The sequence below is a fragment of the Rana temporaria genome, chromosome 5 (genome assembly GCF_905171775.1).
Source record: "Rana temporaria chromosome 5, aRanTem1.1, whole genome shotgun sequence".
Classification (NCBI taxonomy): Eukaryota; Metazoa; Chordata; class Amphibia; order Anura; family Ranidae; genus Rana; species Rana temporaria.
Genome location: NC_053493.1, coordinates 152581796 through 152600796, shown reverse-complemented (window position 1 = coordinate 152600796; position 19001 = coordinate 152581796). Strand labels below are relative to the sequence as shown.

The following is a 19001-nucleotide window of genomic DNA, read 5'->3' as shown; positions in this document are numbered from 1 at the left end:
CCGGGACTTTTTTTTTTCTTGAGTTGTCCATTTTCCACGTATATTTATATTGGGGGCGATTGTTACTACCACAGTCATATTTCATAAGAAATCAATATTAGGAGTATGCACGTAGTCATACAATTTTGAGACTTTGACAAAGAAAAGTTGATACATTCTCGCCCTAGTGGTAATATTTAGGTCGGTTATAGGAACTTTCATGTCCACGGGGGTTAGATAATGTCTAAGCTGATTTAGTCTCTGTTAAAACCAGGTGCTAAACCATGCCTGAAATGTATTGCTGAGCTATATGTTGCATAGGTTAAAATTCAATTAATATTTAGTGTCAGTCACTTTTACACATGCCATTGGCCAAGAGAAACCTGCAAGTTGGTTTACCGTCTGTTTTAATGGGTGATTGTTTTCTTTTTTTGGTAAAGCTGGGGACACCCCTCAGACCTCTGCATACACTTTAGGCTTTGCTCAGCCCCTTCTAAAATGCTTTTTCTCCTTGCAGGTGAGAAGCTGCTTAACACCGTAAAAGCTACGTTTTGCACATTGTTTATACGCGTTTGTCTGCTTGGTGTCAATGCATTCTATTGGTCAGAATATTTGTTTATTCTGACCATTCGAATGCATTAACACACAAACGTGCCTAGCATTTAATGACCCTTTTTGTGTTTTCACTTTTTCTCTGTTCTTCTTGCTTCAAAGGTATTGCAAAAAGCAATTCCAAAAAAAAAAAAAGGTACAAATCTAATACAAAGTGTACAGTTTCAAATATAACCTTGCAGGTCTTGCCTCCTATACATTGGTTTTCTAAATTATTATAGCAGACTATTCCACCCCCCAGGTGTTCCATCATGATTTCTTTTAAACAGGCAGGGTGACAAGAGGAAAGCCTTGACGGGTTCCCCTGGCAATATCGAAAGGGAGAGAGGGTAGACCGTACTTTATGGAAATACCAAAGCTGCCATTAAAATATCGATATCCAGTGTTGGAGTTTATGCTCAAAACTCGTCTGATGTAACATTTTTTCCCATATATCCACAGAATTGAAAGCTATTTCTATTCAGTCTGTAAATGAGAAGTTTATGCAAATTAGTATCAGTAGATTTATATTTTTTGGATGAATCCTGTCTGAGCTGTATTTACCAAAGCATAAATAGTAGCGTGCAGTAGGTCTATGATGAACATTCAGTGAGGTCTTTACCAGGCTTGGGGTAGTACCACATGCGCTTCTAACATAGTATCAGGTAAAGTATCAAGAGCTTGAAAAAGGATTGGAGCTAAAATCGCAGCATGTGGTTCATACCATGCATAACAGGTGATTTGTACTTTGTAAAGGACTGTGTGTGTTTTGTTTGGCCTGCCCTGAAAGTCTTGGGAGAGGGTAGACATTTAGTTTAACTTTTGTCATGGGGTCTCCCTTCGGGGGAGCCCCACCTTAGTACTTGAGAGTGGGTCTGTTTTGCCAGGCCCTCCAAAGAATGTGGGGTCTGTCTGGTTTTGGCCAGACGGACCAAGTGTAAGTACCTCAGGGTTAAGGTCCTTCTTCACTGGAGTACTAGTGTACACCCGTTGCATGTTTTGTGTATTGCGGTTTGTGTGTGTACTTTTTTTGGCACCGGGTGGAGTTTCTGTAGTGTGTTCACACACCATGGGCTAAAAAAAAAAAAAGTAATCGGCTCCCAAATGAATAGCCTTTCTTTCTTTATTCTTTTATTAGTGGATTATTTTTCTGTTGACTTTATTTAAGATTCCTTGCAACATCACTTGTGGTGCTCTTTTCTACAAACCAGCTATTCAGATCAGCATTTTCTTAGTCCAGCTTTGGAGGCTGTACCAGTAACCCGCTGGTTGTGTGACGCTATCCTTGAATGTGACCCTTGGGTACTGGATGCTGCACTGTTGTGCTTTCCAGACTTGTGTGTACAGGCAAAAGGTTGGCACAAAACAGGCAGGCTTCTGTCAGATAGGCTGGTATACACTCGGCCTATGTGTATACCAGCCTATCTGACAGAAGCCAGTTTCTGTTGAACCGGCCGATACTCAGCTCGTGTGTGCCAGGCCTAAAGAGTTACTAAACCTGCAGGCCCCTATTCTCTTCTGTAGTCCCTCAGTGGCGCTCTCGGAGCTCCTCCATCGAGTTAATCCATTGGAGAAGTGCTCTCCTATGGGATACCCGTGCAGGCATGCTCCCGAGTCCTGCTTCTGCATCTATTGACACAGAAAGCAGGACTCGGCCCCTCCCCCATCATTGGATTAGATTGACAGAAGTGGGAGCCAATGGCTGTGCTGCTATCTATCCAATCAGGATATGAGACGCCAGATAGAGCTGGTGTGCTCGTCCCCGGGGAGAAAAACGGGTTCGGGTAAGTAAAACGGAGGTACTGGGGGGGGGCTTTAGCACTACAGAAGGTTTTTTGTCTTAATATGCTGCTCTCTGAGGGAATATCTCCATAAAAACATGTCCACTATGCTCACTGGCATTACCTCTGCAATGCAGAATCTCAACATTAGAGTCTCACGTGCACAAGATCAGTGACGTTCGTCATGCACATGATGATTTAATTGATTCTTATGTGGCACATGACTCAGAAATAACAGCGGATCAATGCTATGCTGGTAGATTTAGAAGACAGGTCAAGACTCAACAATATTAGATCTCAAACGGTCACCCAACGGCTTCTACGTGACGATAACTTCAACTTCGATCTGTGCTGTTGCCAGAGGTGATGGAAATTTTTTTTTTTTTTTTTTTTTGTGGAGCATACCACATACCAAAACCCTTGTTTGTATCTGAAACACCCTATGTTGCTTTTGCAAGGATCGATTTTCTTTCATATAATGATAATAAAAAAAAAGGAAGCAAGCTGCCAGAAATATCCCTGCTATAAAAAATTCTCAGGGATCGCTTTATACACAGACCTATACGTAGCTGCTAGCCAAACCAGGAAACAGTTTCTGACTATAGCATGAGCACTCGGGAATAATAAAATCCTTGAGACAAGGCAATACCTACACGATTTACTCCCTAGACCAGTAATGGCGAAACTTGGCACCCCAGATGTTTTGGAACTAAATTTCCCATGATTTTCAACTATGCAGAGAACATAAGCATTATGGAAAATTAGGTTCCAAAACATCTGGGGTGCCAAGGTTTGCCATCACTGCCCTAGACAAATGTAAGCAACTACTGAAAGAATGGAAGATCATGACGCCCGAGTCCCTGCTGCCAGATGAGTTTATCCTTTCTAAGTTACCGATGGATTGGTCCTAACCGATGAATAAAACTTATTTAGGACCCCTCCACTGACTACAACCTTGCTGTGCCGCTTCTACAGGTCTTATATCTAAGTTACCAATCTCTCAGCCTTAACACTTGATGTCAACTATCCCTTAAGTTTTTAGCAGTGTTTATGCTGAACATGTTCACTGGTGATTTTTTTTTTTTTTTAACCTGGTAGGTCCCTTTTTTCTATCAGTATCAGCAATGCACAGAAAGGCCCGAGGACAGCTCGGCTGACCTGCAAATCTCGGGAATGGAGTCTTTCTGAGTTTTGCCGGTGTCCTCTGCTTTTCTGCCCATTTCCGAGGCTCTCTGGTCCTATCTCAAGGGATAAGCAGAACTGGAAGAAAGCAATACTGTAGATGGTTTGATTGAACAGAGGAGGGCCAGAGAGAAATGTAAAATGTCTGTAGAGGATTTGAGAAAATCACTTCCCAGGTAAGGGCAATAAGTAATGAAAAATTCAATCTTTCCGCCCATTTCTGTCGGAGAGAGTCATAAGTATAAGTGCTGGTATATCCTGATTTGAGAAAGTAGGTAGTGTGCCTTAATAGTAAAAAATAAAAACCCTAGCATTCAACAGTCCCCATGAGAGAAACTTAGTGCGTGGTAGCCAAGGCTAGTCTTTTTGACCCCAGATCTCATATTTAAGAGGTCCTGTCATGCTTTTTTCTATTACAACGGATGTTTACATTCCTTGTACAGGTGGTCCCCGACTTACGAACGCCTGAGTTACGAACGTCTACTTACGAACCGGGTGCTGCAGGGACCCTCTGCCATTTTGGGCGGACCGTCTGCTGTTCTGCGCATGCGCGGCCAGACGGAGCCTCGGGAAATGTCTGTAATTGCGGACGCATGGGCAGAACGGCAGATTCGACGGAACATCGGAAAACATTTCCAATCTACAAACAGGAGGAATGTCCTTAACGGGTTCGTAACCCAGTGACCCCCTGTAATAGGAATAAAAGTGACCCAATTATTATTTTTTTAAACCAGTGCCAAAATTAATTTTTTAAAACAAAATAAATAAGTTTTTTTTTTTTTTTTTTTTAAAGTGGCCCGTCCCAACGAGCTCGCATACAGAGGTGAACCACACATGTGAGGTATTGTCACGATCATTAGAACAAGAGCAACAATTCTAGCTCTAGAACTCCTCTGTAACTTGAAACATGCAACCTGTAGGATTTTTTAAACGTTGCCAATGGAGAGTAAGTTTGTCGCCATTCCACGATTGGGCGCAACTTTGAAGCAGAACATGTCATGTTGGGTATCAATTTACTTGGCGTAACATCTTTCACAATATAAAAAAAAAATTGGGCTAACTTTACTGTTTTATTAAAACAGTGAAAATATTTAAAAAAAAAGTGCGCTTGTAAGACCGCTGCGCAAATATGGTGGGACACAAATTATTGCAAATATAAATAATGTTTGGGGGTTCTAAGTAATTTTCTAGCAAAAAAAAAATGTTTTTAACTTGTACACCAAATCTCAGAAAGAGGCTCAGTCCTTAAAAAAAAAAAAAAAAAAAACGTTTGTGTGTTATTGAGCCATGCTTGCCTTCTCTGGCTACCAAAAAAAACATCAATTGTAGCCTCACTGTGCCCATCAAACACATGTCGCCACTGTGCCCATCAAACGCAGCCACTGTGCCCATTCAAAAAAATTGAAATAGGGGGGAAAAAAAGAAAAGTAATTTTCGGGTTTCGGATTGATTTTCTTTTTTTTTGTTTCGGTTCTGAAATTTCCATTTCGGTGCACCCCTATAAATTACACATCTAGTTTCTCAACAACCTTTTACACTTTTGAAGGCCCTGGAGCACCAGGACAATGGAAATGCCCACAAATAACCCAATTTTGGAAAGCAAGCTCTCAAACTTATCTATGAGATATGAGTCTTTTGAAAGGTTCATTTTTTTTCCAGACATTTTTGTAAAATGTGGAAAAAAATTAAAATGCTTTTTTTTTTTTATACACAAAGTTGTCCATTTATAAGATATTTCCATCATACAGCATGTACATAGCAGATATGACACCCCAAAATACATTCTGCTACTCCTCCTGGGTATGAGGATACCACATGTGTGTGACTTTTACACAACCTGGCCACATATAGAGGCCCAAAATCCAAGGAGCATCATCAGGTGTTCTAGGGTCATAAATTACGCATCTAATTTCCTGACAACCTATCACATTTTTGAAGGCCCTTCATATTTCTAACACATGGCATGTACATACCAAGAATTACATGCCAATACACATTCTGCTAAGCAAAGGGTAAACAAAGGGTTACCTGTGGTTTTAGTATTGCAGTTGTCCACGGGAGGAGAGCACTGCTCCAGGTAGCAGGCAGGGACGTGGTCAGTGACAGCGAATGGAATTGTCCAAGCAGCCGGCAGGAGTAGTGTCCATAGTCAGTACAGTGTGTCAGTAGAGATATTGCCAGCAGTGCCAAAATATTGGTCCTGGTAGTAGGTAGGAACATGGTCCATAGTACAGACGGCAGGCCAGGAAAGAATGGGGACAGGGGTAGAGACTTCTCCCATCCAAATCTCTTTGAAGTCTCCAGTCCCTAATCCTGGAATGAGAAAACTAAATAATTTGTTTTTTTCATGCAGAAAATTTATTCTGAAGCCCCTCACAAATGGGAGAACCCTATATATGAATCCGACTACTCCAGTAGCAGGGTAAAAGATCAGTCCAAGAGGCAGGCAAAAAATGTGGTCAAACAGTCCAGGGTCCGTTCCAGAGCAGGCAGAGATAGGTACAGTTCAGTGTTAAGCAGAAGCATGGTCGTATAACAGGCCAGGGTCAGTTCAGGAGCAGGCAGAGGTATGTTTAGCGTTAGGCTGAAGCGTGATCGTATAACAGGCCAGGGTAAATTCTGGAGAAGGCAATAGTATGTACAGTTTATTGTGTTGGCATAAAGCATACCTCCCAACCGCCCGGATTCGCCAGGAAAGTCCCAGAATATGATCTAAGTCCCGGCGAATCATAGCAATGTCCCGGAGTGGAGCCAAGTGCCGGTACAAGTACCACACTTGACTACATTGAATTTCCTGGTGGGGCATGCTGGCGCAGCACCAGCAGGGTTTTCTTTTACCTGGCATTGCACACTTCTCCCTGTTGGTGCTGGCGACTCCACCTCCTCTTGCTGACACTCTGTGGCCCAGGGGCAGCCTGACAAATCGGGTGCTGCATGTAGAGTCAGGTGGCAGCTGAAGCATTGTGCGGGGAGCGGGAAAGCATATATGGCTCCAGGAGGCGGCAGAGACCAAGTGCAGTGAGGCGGCCAGCACCGATTGCCCTGGAGGGAGAAGAGCTCAGAAGACTTCCCCAGGACTGATGGAGAAGCTGACCGGGGCCAGAGAATGTCGGATAGGTGGGCAGGAGATGCAGGCAGCCAGGGACAGCAGCAAACAGATCTGTCAGGGAAGAAACCAGAGAAGAACTGTCAGATATGCTAATGTCCAATATGGCCGCACCAATCTGCGAATGCTCATTAGCAACCAGCGCTGTCAGGGAAGAAACCGGAGAAGAACTGGCAGATATGCCAATATCCAATATGCACATTAGCAACCGCTCACAACGGCGAACGCACGGTAGCGACGTCTAACGTGTGTATGTAAAACGTGCTAATTTCCAGTGTTTTACTGGCCTATATAAGGACTTCAATTGCTCTCATAAATCGCTGGATTATCGTCAGCTCTCTATCCTGTGTTCCTTGCTCCTGTTCGATTACCTGTTACGGACCCGGCTTACCCTGACTTGCTCTGGCTTCTCTCCTGGCTCTGAACCCGGCTTGTTTTATGGACCTGCTCTTGCCTGTTCCAGATTGACTTCCTGTGTTTGACCCTGGCTTGATCACAACTACATCTCCTGTCTCTGTTTCTGACTGCCTTCCTGTGTTTGACCCCCAGCCTGGCTTCTGACGTTGTCTCTGCTTTTCCACCTGTTATCAATGAAAGAATTTTTTTTAAAAACAGTCGTTTTTTCTGGAGCAGTGATTTTAATGATGCTTAAAGTGAAATAAAATAATGAAAAATTCCTTTAAATATCGTACCTGCTGGGTGTCTATAGTATGCCTGTGAGGTGGCACGTATTTAGAACTGTCCCTGCACAAAATGAGATTACGATGAGAAAAAAGTAATTTACAACTGCTTGCGGCTTTAATGTAATGTCTGGTCCCTGCAATATGGATGAAAATCATTGAGAAAAATAGCATGGGTTTCCCCCCACTCCCCCCAGGTCATTACAAGCCCCTTTGGCCCTATATACGTTGAACAGCATTATACAAGCGGTGCAGACAAGACAGGGACTGTAGGTTTGTTGTTAAGTAGAATCTGTTTGTAATTTTGAACTGGTACTTTTTTTTAAAGTGTAGCTCCAGTCATAAAATCTATTTTTAAGCTTTTCTGAAAACATAGAGAAGGGTTATCACCCCTGTAACATTTGTTTTGCTGTCTGTTCAGAAGATTGCAATTCACTTTCTGTCCCAATTTCAAATGATGTTTTGAAAATTTGGGTTTTTTAGTGAAACAAGGATTGGTGATAAAGTATCAGTGGACAGGAGACACCTCTTACAGAAGAGAATTTCCGTTCCTAGGGGTAGATTTCCTCTCACTTCCTGTTGTCTCCTTCCGTTTGCAAGTAGGAGTCGTTTGTAAGTTGGATGTTTGAAAGTAGGGGCCTGCCGTATATACTTTGCATAAATTTGGGCCCTAGGTGTTGGTGTTGCCACAACACTGTAAGCCCTCACAGTTAGTCTTGGTGGGCGCTGGAACGCCCTGCTGTGTGAACTATTATATCAAGAATTGTAATTACATGACATTGTTGAACAGTGGTAGAAAAATTGGGCCTTTGGTGCTGGCGCTGGTGCCACAACTCTGTAAGCCCTCACAGTTACTCTTGGTGGGCACAGGAATGGGCCCTGCTGTGAAATATTAGATCAAGAATTGTAATTACATGCCCCTGTTGAACAGGGGCAGAAAAATTGGGCCTTTGTTGGTGGTGCTGGTGCCACAACACTGCAACCCCTCACAGATACTCTAGTTGGAGCGCAGGAAAGAGCCCTGCTGCAAAGTATTGCATCAACATTTTTTATTACATGCCCCTGTTAAACAGGGGCAGAAAAATTGGGCCTTAGGCACTGTTGCTGGTGCCACAACACTGCAACCCCTCATAGATACTCTAGTTGGAGCGCAGGAATGAGCCCTGCTGCAAAGTATTGCATCAAAAAGTGTAATTACACTCCCCTGTTAAACAGGGGCAGAAAAATTGGGCCTTAGGCACTGTTGCTGGTGCCACAACACTGCAACCCCTCATAGATACTCTAGTTGGAGCGCAGGAATGAGCCCGCTGCAAAGTATTGCATCAAAAATTGTAATTACATGCCCCTGTTGAACAGGGGCAGAAAAATTGGGCCTTAGCCACCTGGCGGTACCCAGAACCAAAAATGTTCTTACAAGCTATCAGCATAATCATTGAGGAGGAAAAGGATAGTCACTCAGCATAACAGGATAGTCACTCAGCATCAGCATAGGCAGTCTTGAAGGAATCTGACATTTCAAAAAAATTTATTCAGTTACATTAGCATCAGGTGCTTGGTAGTTGGTGGTGATCCAAGCCTGATTCATTTTTATGAAGGTCAGTCGATCGACCGAGTCGGTGGAGAGGCGCACCCTGTGATCGGTTACAAAGCCACCAGCAGCACTAAATGTGCGTTTTGAAAGAACGCTGGATGCAGGACAAGCCAGTATCTCAATTGCATACTGTGCAAGCTCTGGCCAGTGATCCGTCCTCAAGACCCAGTAAGACAGAGGATTTTCGGTGGGAAAGGTGTCCAAGTCTGATCTTGCCCCTAAGTATTCCCGCACCATGTAAACCAGACGCTGGCGATGGTTGCTGGAACCGGTCATACCTTGGGGCTGCGGACTAAAAAATTGTCTGAACGCATCGGTCAGACGGCCACCTTCTCCACCGCTCCTTCTGTGACTGACCGAAGCCTCAGCAACACGTTGTCCAGGACCAGGATTTTGTAACCCCCCAGTCTCTGGGAACGCGTTACACAGACCTTTCTGCAAGGCCTCCTGAAGATGTTTAATCTTCTGCTCCCTCTGCGCCGGCAAGATAAGGTCTACAACCTTATTCTTGTAACGTGGATCAAGGAGAGTTGCCAGCCAGTAATGACCCCTCTCCTTGATTGCACGAATACGAGGATCCTTTGCAGGATCAGGGAGGCCATACAACATAGGTTTGCTGAGGCAATCGGTGCGGAGTCCTCTGGGTCACTGAGGACGACATGATCCACAGCCACCTCGTCCCAGCCACGTACAAGTCCATGGGTTTCTTGGGACTGTAATTGATCCCTTGAAGCCTGCTGCTGCTGATGCTGAGTGCTAGGCTCCACCTCCATGCTGACACAATTCTTCTCCTCCTCGTCCTCTTCCTGTGTGATAGGCGGGCAAACAGGAACACCGTGTGGAAAAAAGGGGGCCTTGAGAGGTAAGGAAGTTCTCCTCTTCCTCCCTCTGTTCTGCCTCAAGGGCCCTGTCCATTATTCCACGCAGCGTGTGCTCCAACATGTGAATAAGAGGGACAGTCTCACTGATGCATGCACTGTCACTGCTCACCATCCTCGTGGCCTCCTCAAATGGTGACAGGACAGTGCATGCATCGCTGATCATGGCCCACTGGCGTGGGAAAAAAAACCAAGCTCCCCTGACCCAGTTCTGCTGCCATATTGGCACGGATACTCATTGATGGCCCTCTGCTGCGTGTGCAGCCGCTGCAGCATGGCCAACGTAGAGTTCCACCTGGTGGGCATGTCACAGATTAGGCAGTTCTTGGGGAGATTGTATTCCCTTTGGAGGTCTGCCAGCCGAGCACTGGCATTATATGACCGTCGGAAATGTATACAGACTTTCCTGGCCTGCTTCAGGACATCCTGTAAGCCTGGGTACCTGCCCAAGAACCGCTGCACCACCAAGTTAAGGACATGGGCAAAACAGGGCACATGGGTCAGTTGTCCCTGTCGCAGGGCGGAGAGGAGGTTGGTGCCATTGTCGCAAACCACCATTCCTGGCTTAAGCTGGCGTGGCATCAACCACCTCTGAGCCTGCCCCTGCAGAGCTGACAGAACCTCTGCCCCAGTGTGGCTCCTGTCCCCTAAGCACACCAGCTCAAGCACCGCATAGCATCTCTTGTCCTGCGTCCTTGCCAGCAGAGTCACCCAATGCGCTGTGAAAGATAGGTAACGTCCCTGTGCATGCCTGCTGGACCATGAGTCAGAGGTAATATGCACCTTACCACTGACCGCCCTGTCCAGCGAGGCATGGACATTGCCTTCCACATGGCGGTAGAGAGCCGGAATCGCCTTCTGTGAGAAAAGTGGCGTTTGGGAACTTGCCACTGAGGTACCGCACATTCCACAAACTCACGGAAGGGGGCAGAATCTACCAACTGAAAAGGCAGCAGTTGAAGTGCTAGCAATTTAGCTAAGCTAGCATTCAACCGCTGGGCATGTGGATGGCTGAGAGAGAACTTCTTTTGGCACTGCAACAGCTGGGACAGGGAAATTTGTCTGGTACAATCTACCATCGATGTACAGATAGTAGATTGCCCGCATGTACTAGACTGTGACACACCTAATTCTACACCTTCAGTCCTATCAGTGTAGGCTTCAGAGAGGACTGAGGGTATAGTGGGGGTTGGAGATCCCAGCTGATGAGGGGCAAGGGGAGGTCCACTTTGTTCTTTGGTGTGGGTCTTTGAGGTACGCTTGCCGAAGAAACTGCATAGCAGGTCGACATATGTCTGGTCAAGCATGTGGTGCCCAAGCGGGTGATGTTTTGGCCACGCGAGATACGCTTGAGACATATGTTGCAAATAGCAGCGGTGCGATCTGATGCACTTGTCTCAAAAAAGGCCCACACCAAAGCACTTTTGGAATAACGCTGAGACACAGCAGCGCCCTGCACATGCATAGCTCTGCGTTGTGATGCAGTCGGTGTGCTGCCCTTAAGCTGGCCCCTGGAGGGCATCCTGCCTCGTTGGAGATGTGCCTGTGCCTCCTCCTCCTCCTCCTCTCTCCTATCAGGCACCCACGTAGAGTCAGTGACCTCATCATCCCCTCCCTCCTCATCACTGTAGAAAACCTGGCAGTATGCTGCAGCTGGGGGAACATGACTGCCAGATTGCTGTCCTTCTTGGGCACCCCCTCTCTCTGGGCTCACGTTACTGCCTTCCTCTAGCTGTGTACCATCATCGGAGCCTTCAAAACGCTGCGCATCCTCATGCAGCATGTACCCAACACTGTGGTCAAACAGTTCGGGGGACTCCTCAGGAGGACATGGTGGGGCTAGGGAAGGAGTGACTGATGCCATTGAGCAGAGGGAAGAGGACGCCTTGGCAGCTGCTTTGTCAGACAAAGTACCCTGAGCCTGGGTGAGAGAGGATGAGGAGGATGAGGACGGCTTGGTCATCCACTCTACCAAGTCTTCGGCATGTTGCGGCTCAACATGGCCAGCTGTCGAAAAAAAAGGACGAGCCTGTCCCACGGCCACGTGCTGATGAGGATGCACCGTGTCCACAACCAGCACCGTTGCCTCTAGACGCAGAGCCTGTTTGCCCTTGTGACTCTCTGCCTCTCCTTGTTGTCCTTCCAGACATACTAATGGCCTGCAGAGGACAAAGGCAGTACACACACCTCGTAGCTTTAGGTGCAAATTGCAGAGGACAAAGGCAGTACACACACCACGTAGCCTTAGGTGCACACTGCAGAGGACACAGGCAGTACACACTACGTAGCTTTAGGTGCAAACTGCAGAGGACACGGGCAGTACACACCAAGTAGCTTTAAGTGCAAACTGCAGAGGACACGGGCAGTACACACCACGTAGCTTTAGGTGCAAACTGCAGAGGACACGGGCAGTAAACACCACGTAGCTTTAGGTGCAAACTGCAGAGGACATGGGCAGTACACACCAAGTAGCTTTAGGTGCAAACTGCAGAGGACACGGGCAGTACACACCAAGTAGCTTTAGGTGCAAACTGCAGAGGACACAGGCAGTACACACTACGTAGCTTTAAGTGCAAATTGCAGAGGACACGGGCAGTACACACCAAGTAGCTTTAGGTGCAAACTGCAGAGGACACGGCCAGTACTCACCAAGTAGCTTTAGGTGCAAACTGCAGAGGACAAAGGCAAAAAAAAATGACACTCTCTCTCTCTCTGTCTTCTCTCTCTTAACCACCGCAACACACTACACGAGACCGACCTGCAGGTGGCCTTTTATAGTGTGGGGCATGTACTAAACCCCCTGAGCCATAATTGGCCAATTATGGCTCTCCGTTTTTTGCAAGCTGTGATTGGCCAAGCATGCGGGTCATAGTGCATGCTTGGCCAATCATCAGCCAGCAATGCACTGCGATGCTGCAGTGAATTATGGGCCGTGACACGCCACCCGAATTTGGCACGAACGGCCCTTAACGTTCGTATTTCGACGATCTGTTCGAATCGAATGTGAGTTCGACTCGAACACGAAGCTCATCCCTATTGCTGATCAGGGTGCACTTATGTGCACTAATGAGGTTGCACTGATGTGCACTAATGGTGACACTGACGGGTGCTGATAAGGAGGATCCACTGATAGGGTGACACTGATGGCACTGTAGGGCACAGATGAGCACTGAAGTTGCTCTAATGTAGCATTGATGGGCACTGTAGTGGCACAGATGAGCACTGTAGAGGCGCTGATGTGGCACTGATGGCCCATTAGGGCACAGAAGAGCACTGATGTGGTGCTGTAGGGCACTGCTGGGCACAGGGAAAATGTAAAAAAAACTTACAGTTGGGCACCTGATCTCTCTCCCCTCCACACACGCTGTATCGTTGTAAGGAGAGGAGAGAGCTGAACCCCTGGATGACCCGGCTTGTTTACATTCTGATCGTTCTTTCATTGGATGGAACGATCACGTGGTAAAGGGCCTCTGTCATTGGCCCTTTTCCGCGATGCGTGACACGCCGGGTTCCGTGAACCCAGCGAGCACAGATGGTCACGTGTGCACACCCCAGGGAGCGTGGGAGTGCGATTCTGGGAGGATGCCATATGACGCCCGACCAGAGCTATCGGACCGAGCTGTAGCATCATTCAGCTATGGCACGGTTGGCAACTGGTTGTATTAAAGGTTAAAGTTTATTTCATAATTAAAATTGATTTATATCCAGGAGTTGTGGCTTAAAGGTTTCCCACACTTTTTGTTGTGTTTTTACTTTGTTATTTAGGTATGTTGTTATGGTATGATGGGTGTTCTTGAGGTGTACAATCAAATGAGGCTTGGATCTCCAAAGCAGCAATATTGAGAAGAAGGCTTGAAACACAGAAAAATTAATTATGAGAAAGAGGTTTGGAACACAGAAACAGAGATAATGAGAAGGAGGCTTGGAACACAGAAACAGAGATAATAAGAATGAGGCTTGGAACTCAGACGCAGAGATAATGAGAAGGAGGCTTGGAACGCAGAAACAGAAATAATGAGAAGGAGGCTTGCAACTCAGAAGCAGAAATAATGAGAAAGAGGCTTGAGACGCAAAGTAGAAATAATAATAAGAAGGAGGCTTGGAACGCAGAAGCAGAAATAATGAGAAGGAGGCTTGCAACTCAGAAGCAGAAATAATGAGAAGGAGGCTTGGAACTCAGCAGCAGAAATAATGAGAAGGAGGCTTGGAACTCAGCAGATGAAATAATGAGAAGGAGGCTTGGAACTCAGAAGCAGAAATAATGAGAAGGAGGTTTGGAATGCAGCAGCAGGAAAGGAGTGAATTGCAAATATCACGGAGTATCCTGGCAGTCGGTGACTGTGAGAAGTAGACTTGATGATTAAGGTACTGTTCTTTAGATCTACTATAAATGAAAGTGACAGAAGAAACTGACAACTACTGAAGTGAAATGTCATCTAGATGAGGGGTCAAGAGCCGTATGCTACAAGCAAGTAAACAGTTGTTTATGTTGTATGGGGTTGAATTGAAAACTAAAGAGCATTAGTAAGCATTATGTTTTACAAACCACTAAAGATGTAACTTTTTATTGACGCATTGGAAAACTGTGTGCAGAGTTTAGGGAACTCCTAGCACCAGCAGATTGTAATTTACTGAGAAGTAAATTGGCTGTTTTTAAATGCAATCAGGCACTTTGCCAGTAGCCAAGTATGTTGCTGGGTTAAGGGATACTCCAGTCCTTTTCATGCATTCCACCTGCCACATATGAGTAGAAAATCGATACCAACTGCAAGCTTACACAGAGACGCTCTTATTACTGTGAGAAAGTGCAGGTTGAAAGGAAATACAGGTCACAGAATACATTGCAGCAGTGCATGCACAGTTAGTGGGTTAGGTCACCTGGTATACTTATTTCCACCTTGTTGGAGGTGAAGATGAGTTTAACCACCCCCCAGTCGGGCTAATTCTGACATCTCACATACATGTAAAAATCTGCATATTTTTTTTTTTTTTGCTAGAAAATTACTTAGAACCCCCAAACATTATATATTTAAGCAGAAGCACTGAAAAATAAAATGGATGTCGTTGCAATTGTTATGTCGCACAATGTTTGCACAGCGGTTTATCAAACGCAAGTTTTCAGGAACAAATACACTTAAAGTGGAACTATAGTCATACAATTAAGGCGGAGTTCCACCCAAAAGTAGAACTTCCGCTTTAAGCATCCTCATCCCCTTACATGCCAAATTTGGCATGCAATTTTTTTTTGGGGGGGGAGTGGGATTTCCTGTCCCACTTCCTCCTTCCACCCAGGGACCGCCTCGGTGACTTCTCTTCTCGCCTTAGGCAGCCCCTCCCTTTAGGCGATCTCCAGGGACACATGACAGGTCCCAGGAGATCGCCTGTCCATTCATAGAGTGCAGCGCGACTCGCGCATGCGCAGTGAGTGCCCGGCCGTAAAGCCGAAAGCTGTCACGGCTGGGTGCCCACCCACACTATGAATGGAGGCGCCGGCCGCAGAGGGGGGGAGAGGAGCAGAGCTCCGGGTGGCCGTGTCGCTGGACCGTGGAGCAGGTAAGTGTCTGTTTATTAAAAGTCAGCAGCTACAATTTTTGTAGCTGCTGACTTTTAATAAACACTAAAAGGCTGGAACTCCCCTTTAAGTTCTGCAATGTGTGGCACTATCACCATGTAAATATGCATGTGGGACGGCATTATCAAAGAAGAAAAGGCACCGCTCACCAACACAGTGCTTTAGCATGAACACAAGGCGCTTTACATTTTTGACATTTTATTTACACTGTATCTTTTTTTTTTTTATATCAACTTTTTTGCTATCACAAGGGATGAACAACATCCATTATGATGGCATTTGTTGTCACAGGTTGTCTTTAAGGAGAGATATGGGGTCTGTTAGACTTCAGATCTCTCCTCTGGCCTCCAAGGCATTTGGTCACACCAAGATCGATTATATCAGATGCTGTACGAGCCGCTAACTGTTGGTAAACAAACCAAAATCCTTGTCAATTTTGTTTTTTTACATCACAGAGGGGAGGTGGTTATAAATGTACTTTCCTCTCTTCTCCTCCTCTTGGAACACAGTGGCAGTGCCAGACCCCCCTCATTGCTTGGAAGAGCCCAGTAAAGGCGGTGGTTGGCAGCGGGTGGGGGGCCCCATCCACAGCCTGTAAAACTGATTCAGCAGCTGTATAGCCGCTCTGATACCTTATACGGACAGATGGGAAGTGGTTAAAGAGGAACTTCACCCTGACTACTAAATAAAGTTCTCTACAATTCTTTAATGTAGGACAAAGAACTATTTGCATGTGAATCTGCAGTGAGGATCTTCTAGTCTGGGGAAGTGTGGCACATACCCTTCAGCCAAAACACACAAAAAGTCTGATGCGTCTCCTGTACTGTGCCCCATTTAGCAATGCTCTCTGAACAGAGTTATTGATTAAATTACAGTGCAAGGGGTGTTTCAGACCCTTGAATCTTATATGAGAGCAGGATTCTGACATTTTTAAGCTTTGTGTACAAAACAAGTCTTGTGAAAGAATATGTGTACTCTACACCAGCTGCTTGTTACAGGTGCTAGATTTTCCCAGAAGATGCGATTTTTGCATGTCTATGTTAGGTCTTGAGCAGAGGATGAAGCATTCGTTATCCAAAGCTGGGAACATAGAGGATGCCCAAGAACCCCAGAGAAGAAGAGAAAAGAGCATTATTAAAAAAAAAAAGGTGTCACTGACCAACCCAGTGAATTAGTATGTCGATGAGTGTGGCCTTAGCCAGTGCCGCTCCAGCCACGTCCCTCTGACGTGTTGCGTTTCGCTCACAGGGCTTGATCACAGAGATGAGGGGAACGAAACATGTCAGGGGGTGGCTGGCTATAGTACCGCTGGCTGAGGCCACATTCATCTACTGTACATACTAATGCACTGGGTTGGTGAGCGTTGCCTTTTCTTCTCTGATAATGCTCTTACACCTTTGAATGGTGCACTGACACCAGCTCCCTTCACTGCAACCAGTGGGGAGATCTCTGTCTCAGCTTAGAGTGCCTCTACAAGTTTCATTTGAATCGCAAGGAGGAAAAGGGGCATATACCTGTGCAGAGAGAAGGCAGGTCCAGCATATATGTCTGTGAAGTAGCATCTAGTGTGTTTTTTTTTTTTTTGTCAGTGCTTAATTACTACTGTACAAAGATTGCAGTGGTGACACCCAGCTGACCAGACTTTGGGAAGCATTGCATTATGTAAGAAATATTTTTTTCTAATTTCTTATGCTAAAAATTCATCTTTTTTATTTTTTAGGGATAATGCTGCCAGCATGTCTGTCCATTCATTGCTTTGTGATCGCATTGTAATTGCCAAAGAATTAATAAAGAGAGCTGAAGCCCTCTCCAAGTCTCGAGCCGGAGGAGTTGAAGGTGGAGCAAAACTATGCAGCAAGTTAAGAGCTGAGCTGAAGTTCTTGCAAAAAGTGGAAGTGGGAAAAGTGGCCATTAAGGAGTCTCACTTGAAAAGCACCAACCTCACTCATCTACAAGCCATTCTTGATTCTGCTGAGAGTCTAGAGGATGTGGTCGGTGTACTCCATGTCTTTAGTTGCAAAGACCAGTTTGGTGAAAAGCAAACCATTGTAGTGGATGTAGTAGCTAATGATGGCCACACATGGGTGAAAGCAGTTGGAAGAAAGGCCGAAGCCCTGCATAATATATGGCTTGGCCGTGGTCAGTATGGTGACAAAAGCATTATTGAACAAGCAGAGGATTACCTACAAGCTAGTCACCAGCAGCCTGTACAGTATAGCAGTCCCCACATCATATTTGCCTTTTATAATGGTATTTCCTACCCTATGGCTGAAAAGCTAAAGCAGATGGGAATCTCAGTACGTGGTGATATAGTAGCTGTTAATGCCTTTGAAGAAACTGCACAAGAAGAAGAGACTTTAAGTGGCAGCGAATCTGATGATGATGCTACAGGGCTTTTACGTGGCAGTATAGTAGATAGGGAAAATATAGTGGCCAGTGTGGCTTTTCCTAGGGAGGTCAAAGTGGAAGTCTGCAAGCGCGTGAACTTGGATATCACTACGTTGATCACCTTTGTGTCTGCACTTAGTCATGGGGGTTGCTATTTGGTTTTTAAAGAGAAAGTACTAACGGAACAGGCAGCTCAGGAACGAAAGGAGAAGGTGTTGCCAATGCTGAGTTCTTTCATGGAGGAAAAAGAACTGTTTGCATGCGAGTCTGCAGTGAGGGACTTCCAGGCTATATTGAAAACCTTGGGAGGACCAAAAGAAAAGGAGCGAGCCGCATCGCTTATTAAAAGAATTACTGTAGTACCTGACCAGCCTTCAGAACGTGCCTTAAAACTCGAAGTCAGCTCCAAAATAAACCTACGTTCGGTCTCCATATTTGGCACTGGGGACAACTTGAAAGCAATCACAATGACGGCTAACAGTGGCTTTGTAAGAGCAGCAAATAATCAAGGTGTTAAATTTAGTGTTTTTATACACCAGCCTAGAGCACTAACTGAAAGCAAAGAATCTTCTGCTACTCCTGTACCAAAACAGCCTGTGTCTCCAGATCGGCTATGACCTAAACCGGTGCTGATTTCTCCGAATTTCCTTCAGGTGTTATTTGTTCTGGCACACAGAGGAAAATTATGCCATATTTTGCTTTATGAAATAAATGTCCTGGATAAATAAAGGCATTCATTTGAGTTTGTTCTTTTGTGTGCGTGAAATGGAAGCCGTTATTTAAAGAGAACTGACCTCCGTACCCACCTGAGCTACGGAAGGTTTTACACCCTTCATGACCAGGCCTTTTTTTGCTATTTAGCACTGCGCTACTTTAAATGGTAATTGCGCGGTCATGCACCCAAACAAAATGTTATATATATTTTTTTCACACAAATAGAGCCTTCTTTTGATGGTCTTTGTTTACCACTGGGTTTTTTATTTTTTATTATATAAACAGAAAAAGACCGACAATTTGGGGAAAAACATTTTGTGTTTTTTATTTTTTTGTACTTTCTGCTGTAAAACAAATTTAATTTCTTAATAAATGTTGGCCAAAATGTATTGTAAAAAAAAAAATCCTAATAAGTGTATATTGATTGGTTTGTGTGAAAGTTTTTTTTTTTTTTTTCTTGTTTAATATTTTTATTTTGTATTTTTTCTTTCCAAGATACAGTGTATTACAAAGAAATCCTCTCATCTATATAGATGATG

At 45.2% G+C, this 19001-nt stretch overlaps 1 protein-coding gene across 1 annotated transcript; it reads left to right on the top strand.

Annotated features, from left to right (window-relative positions):
- The first annotated feature begins 13990 nt into the window (after nucleotides 1-13990).
- Nucleotides 13991-18490, top strand: C5H7orf25 (chromosome 5 C7orf25 homolog). The gene is made up of 2 exons (XM_040353247.1): nucleotides 13991-14153; nucleotides 17081-18490. Exon 2 carries the CDS (start codon nucleotides 17097-17099, stop codon nucleotides 18363-18365), a length of 1269 nt encoding a protein of 422 aa, XP_040209181.1. The 5' UTR covers nucleotides 13991-14153; nucleotides 17081-17096; the 3' UTR covers nucleotides 18366-18490.
- The last annotated feature ends 511 nt before the right edge of the window (nucleotides 18491-19001 follow it).

What these genes read in the sequence shown, in the direction of transcription:
- C5H7orf25 (XM_040353247.1), top strand. Translation starts at nt 17,097, where the DNA reads ATGTCTGTCCATTCATTGCTTTGTGATCGCATTGTAATTGCCAAAGAA.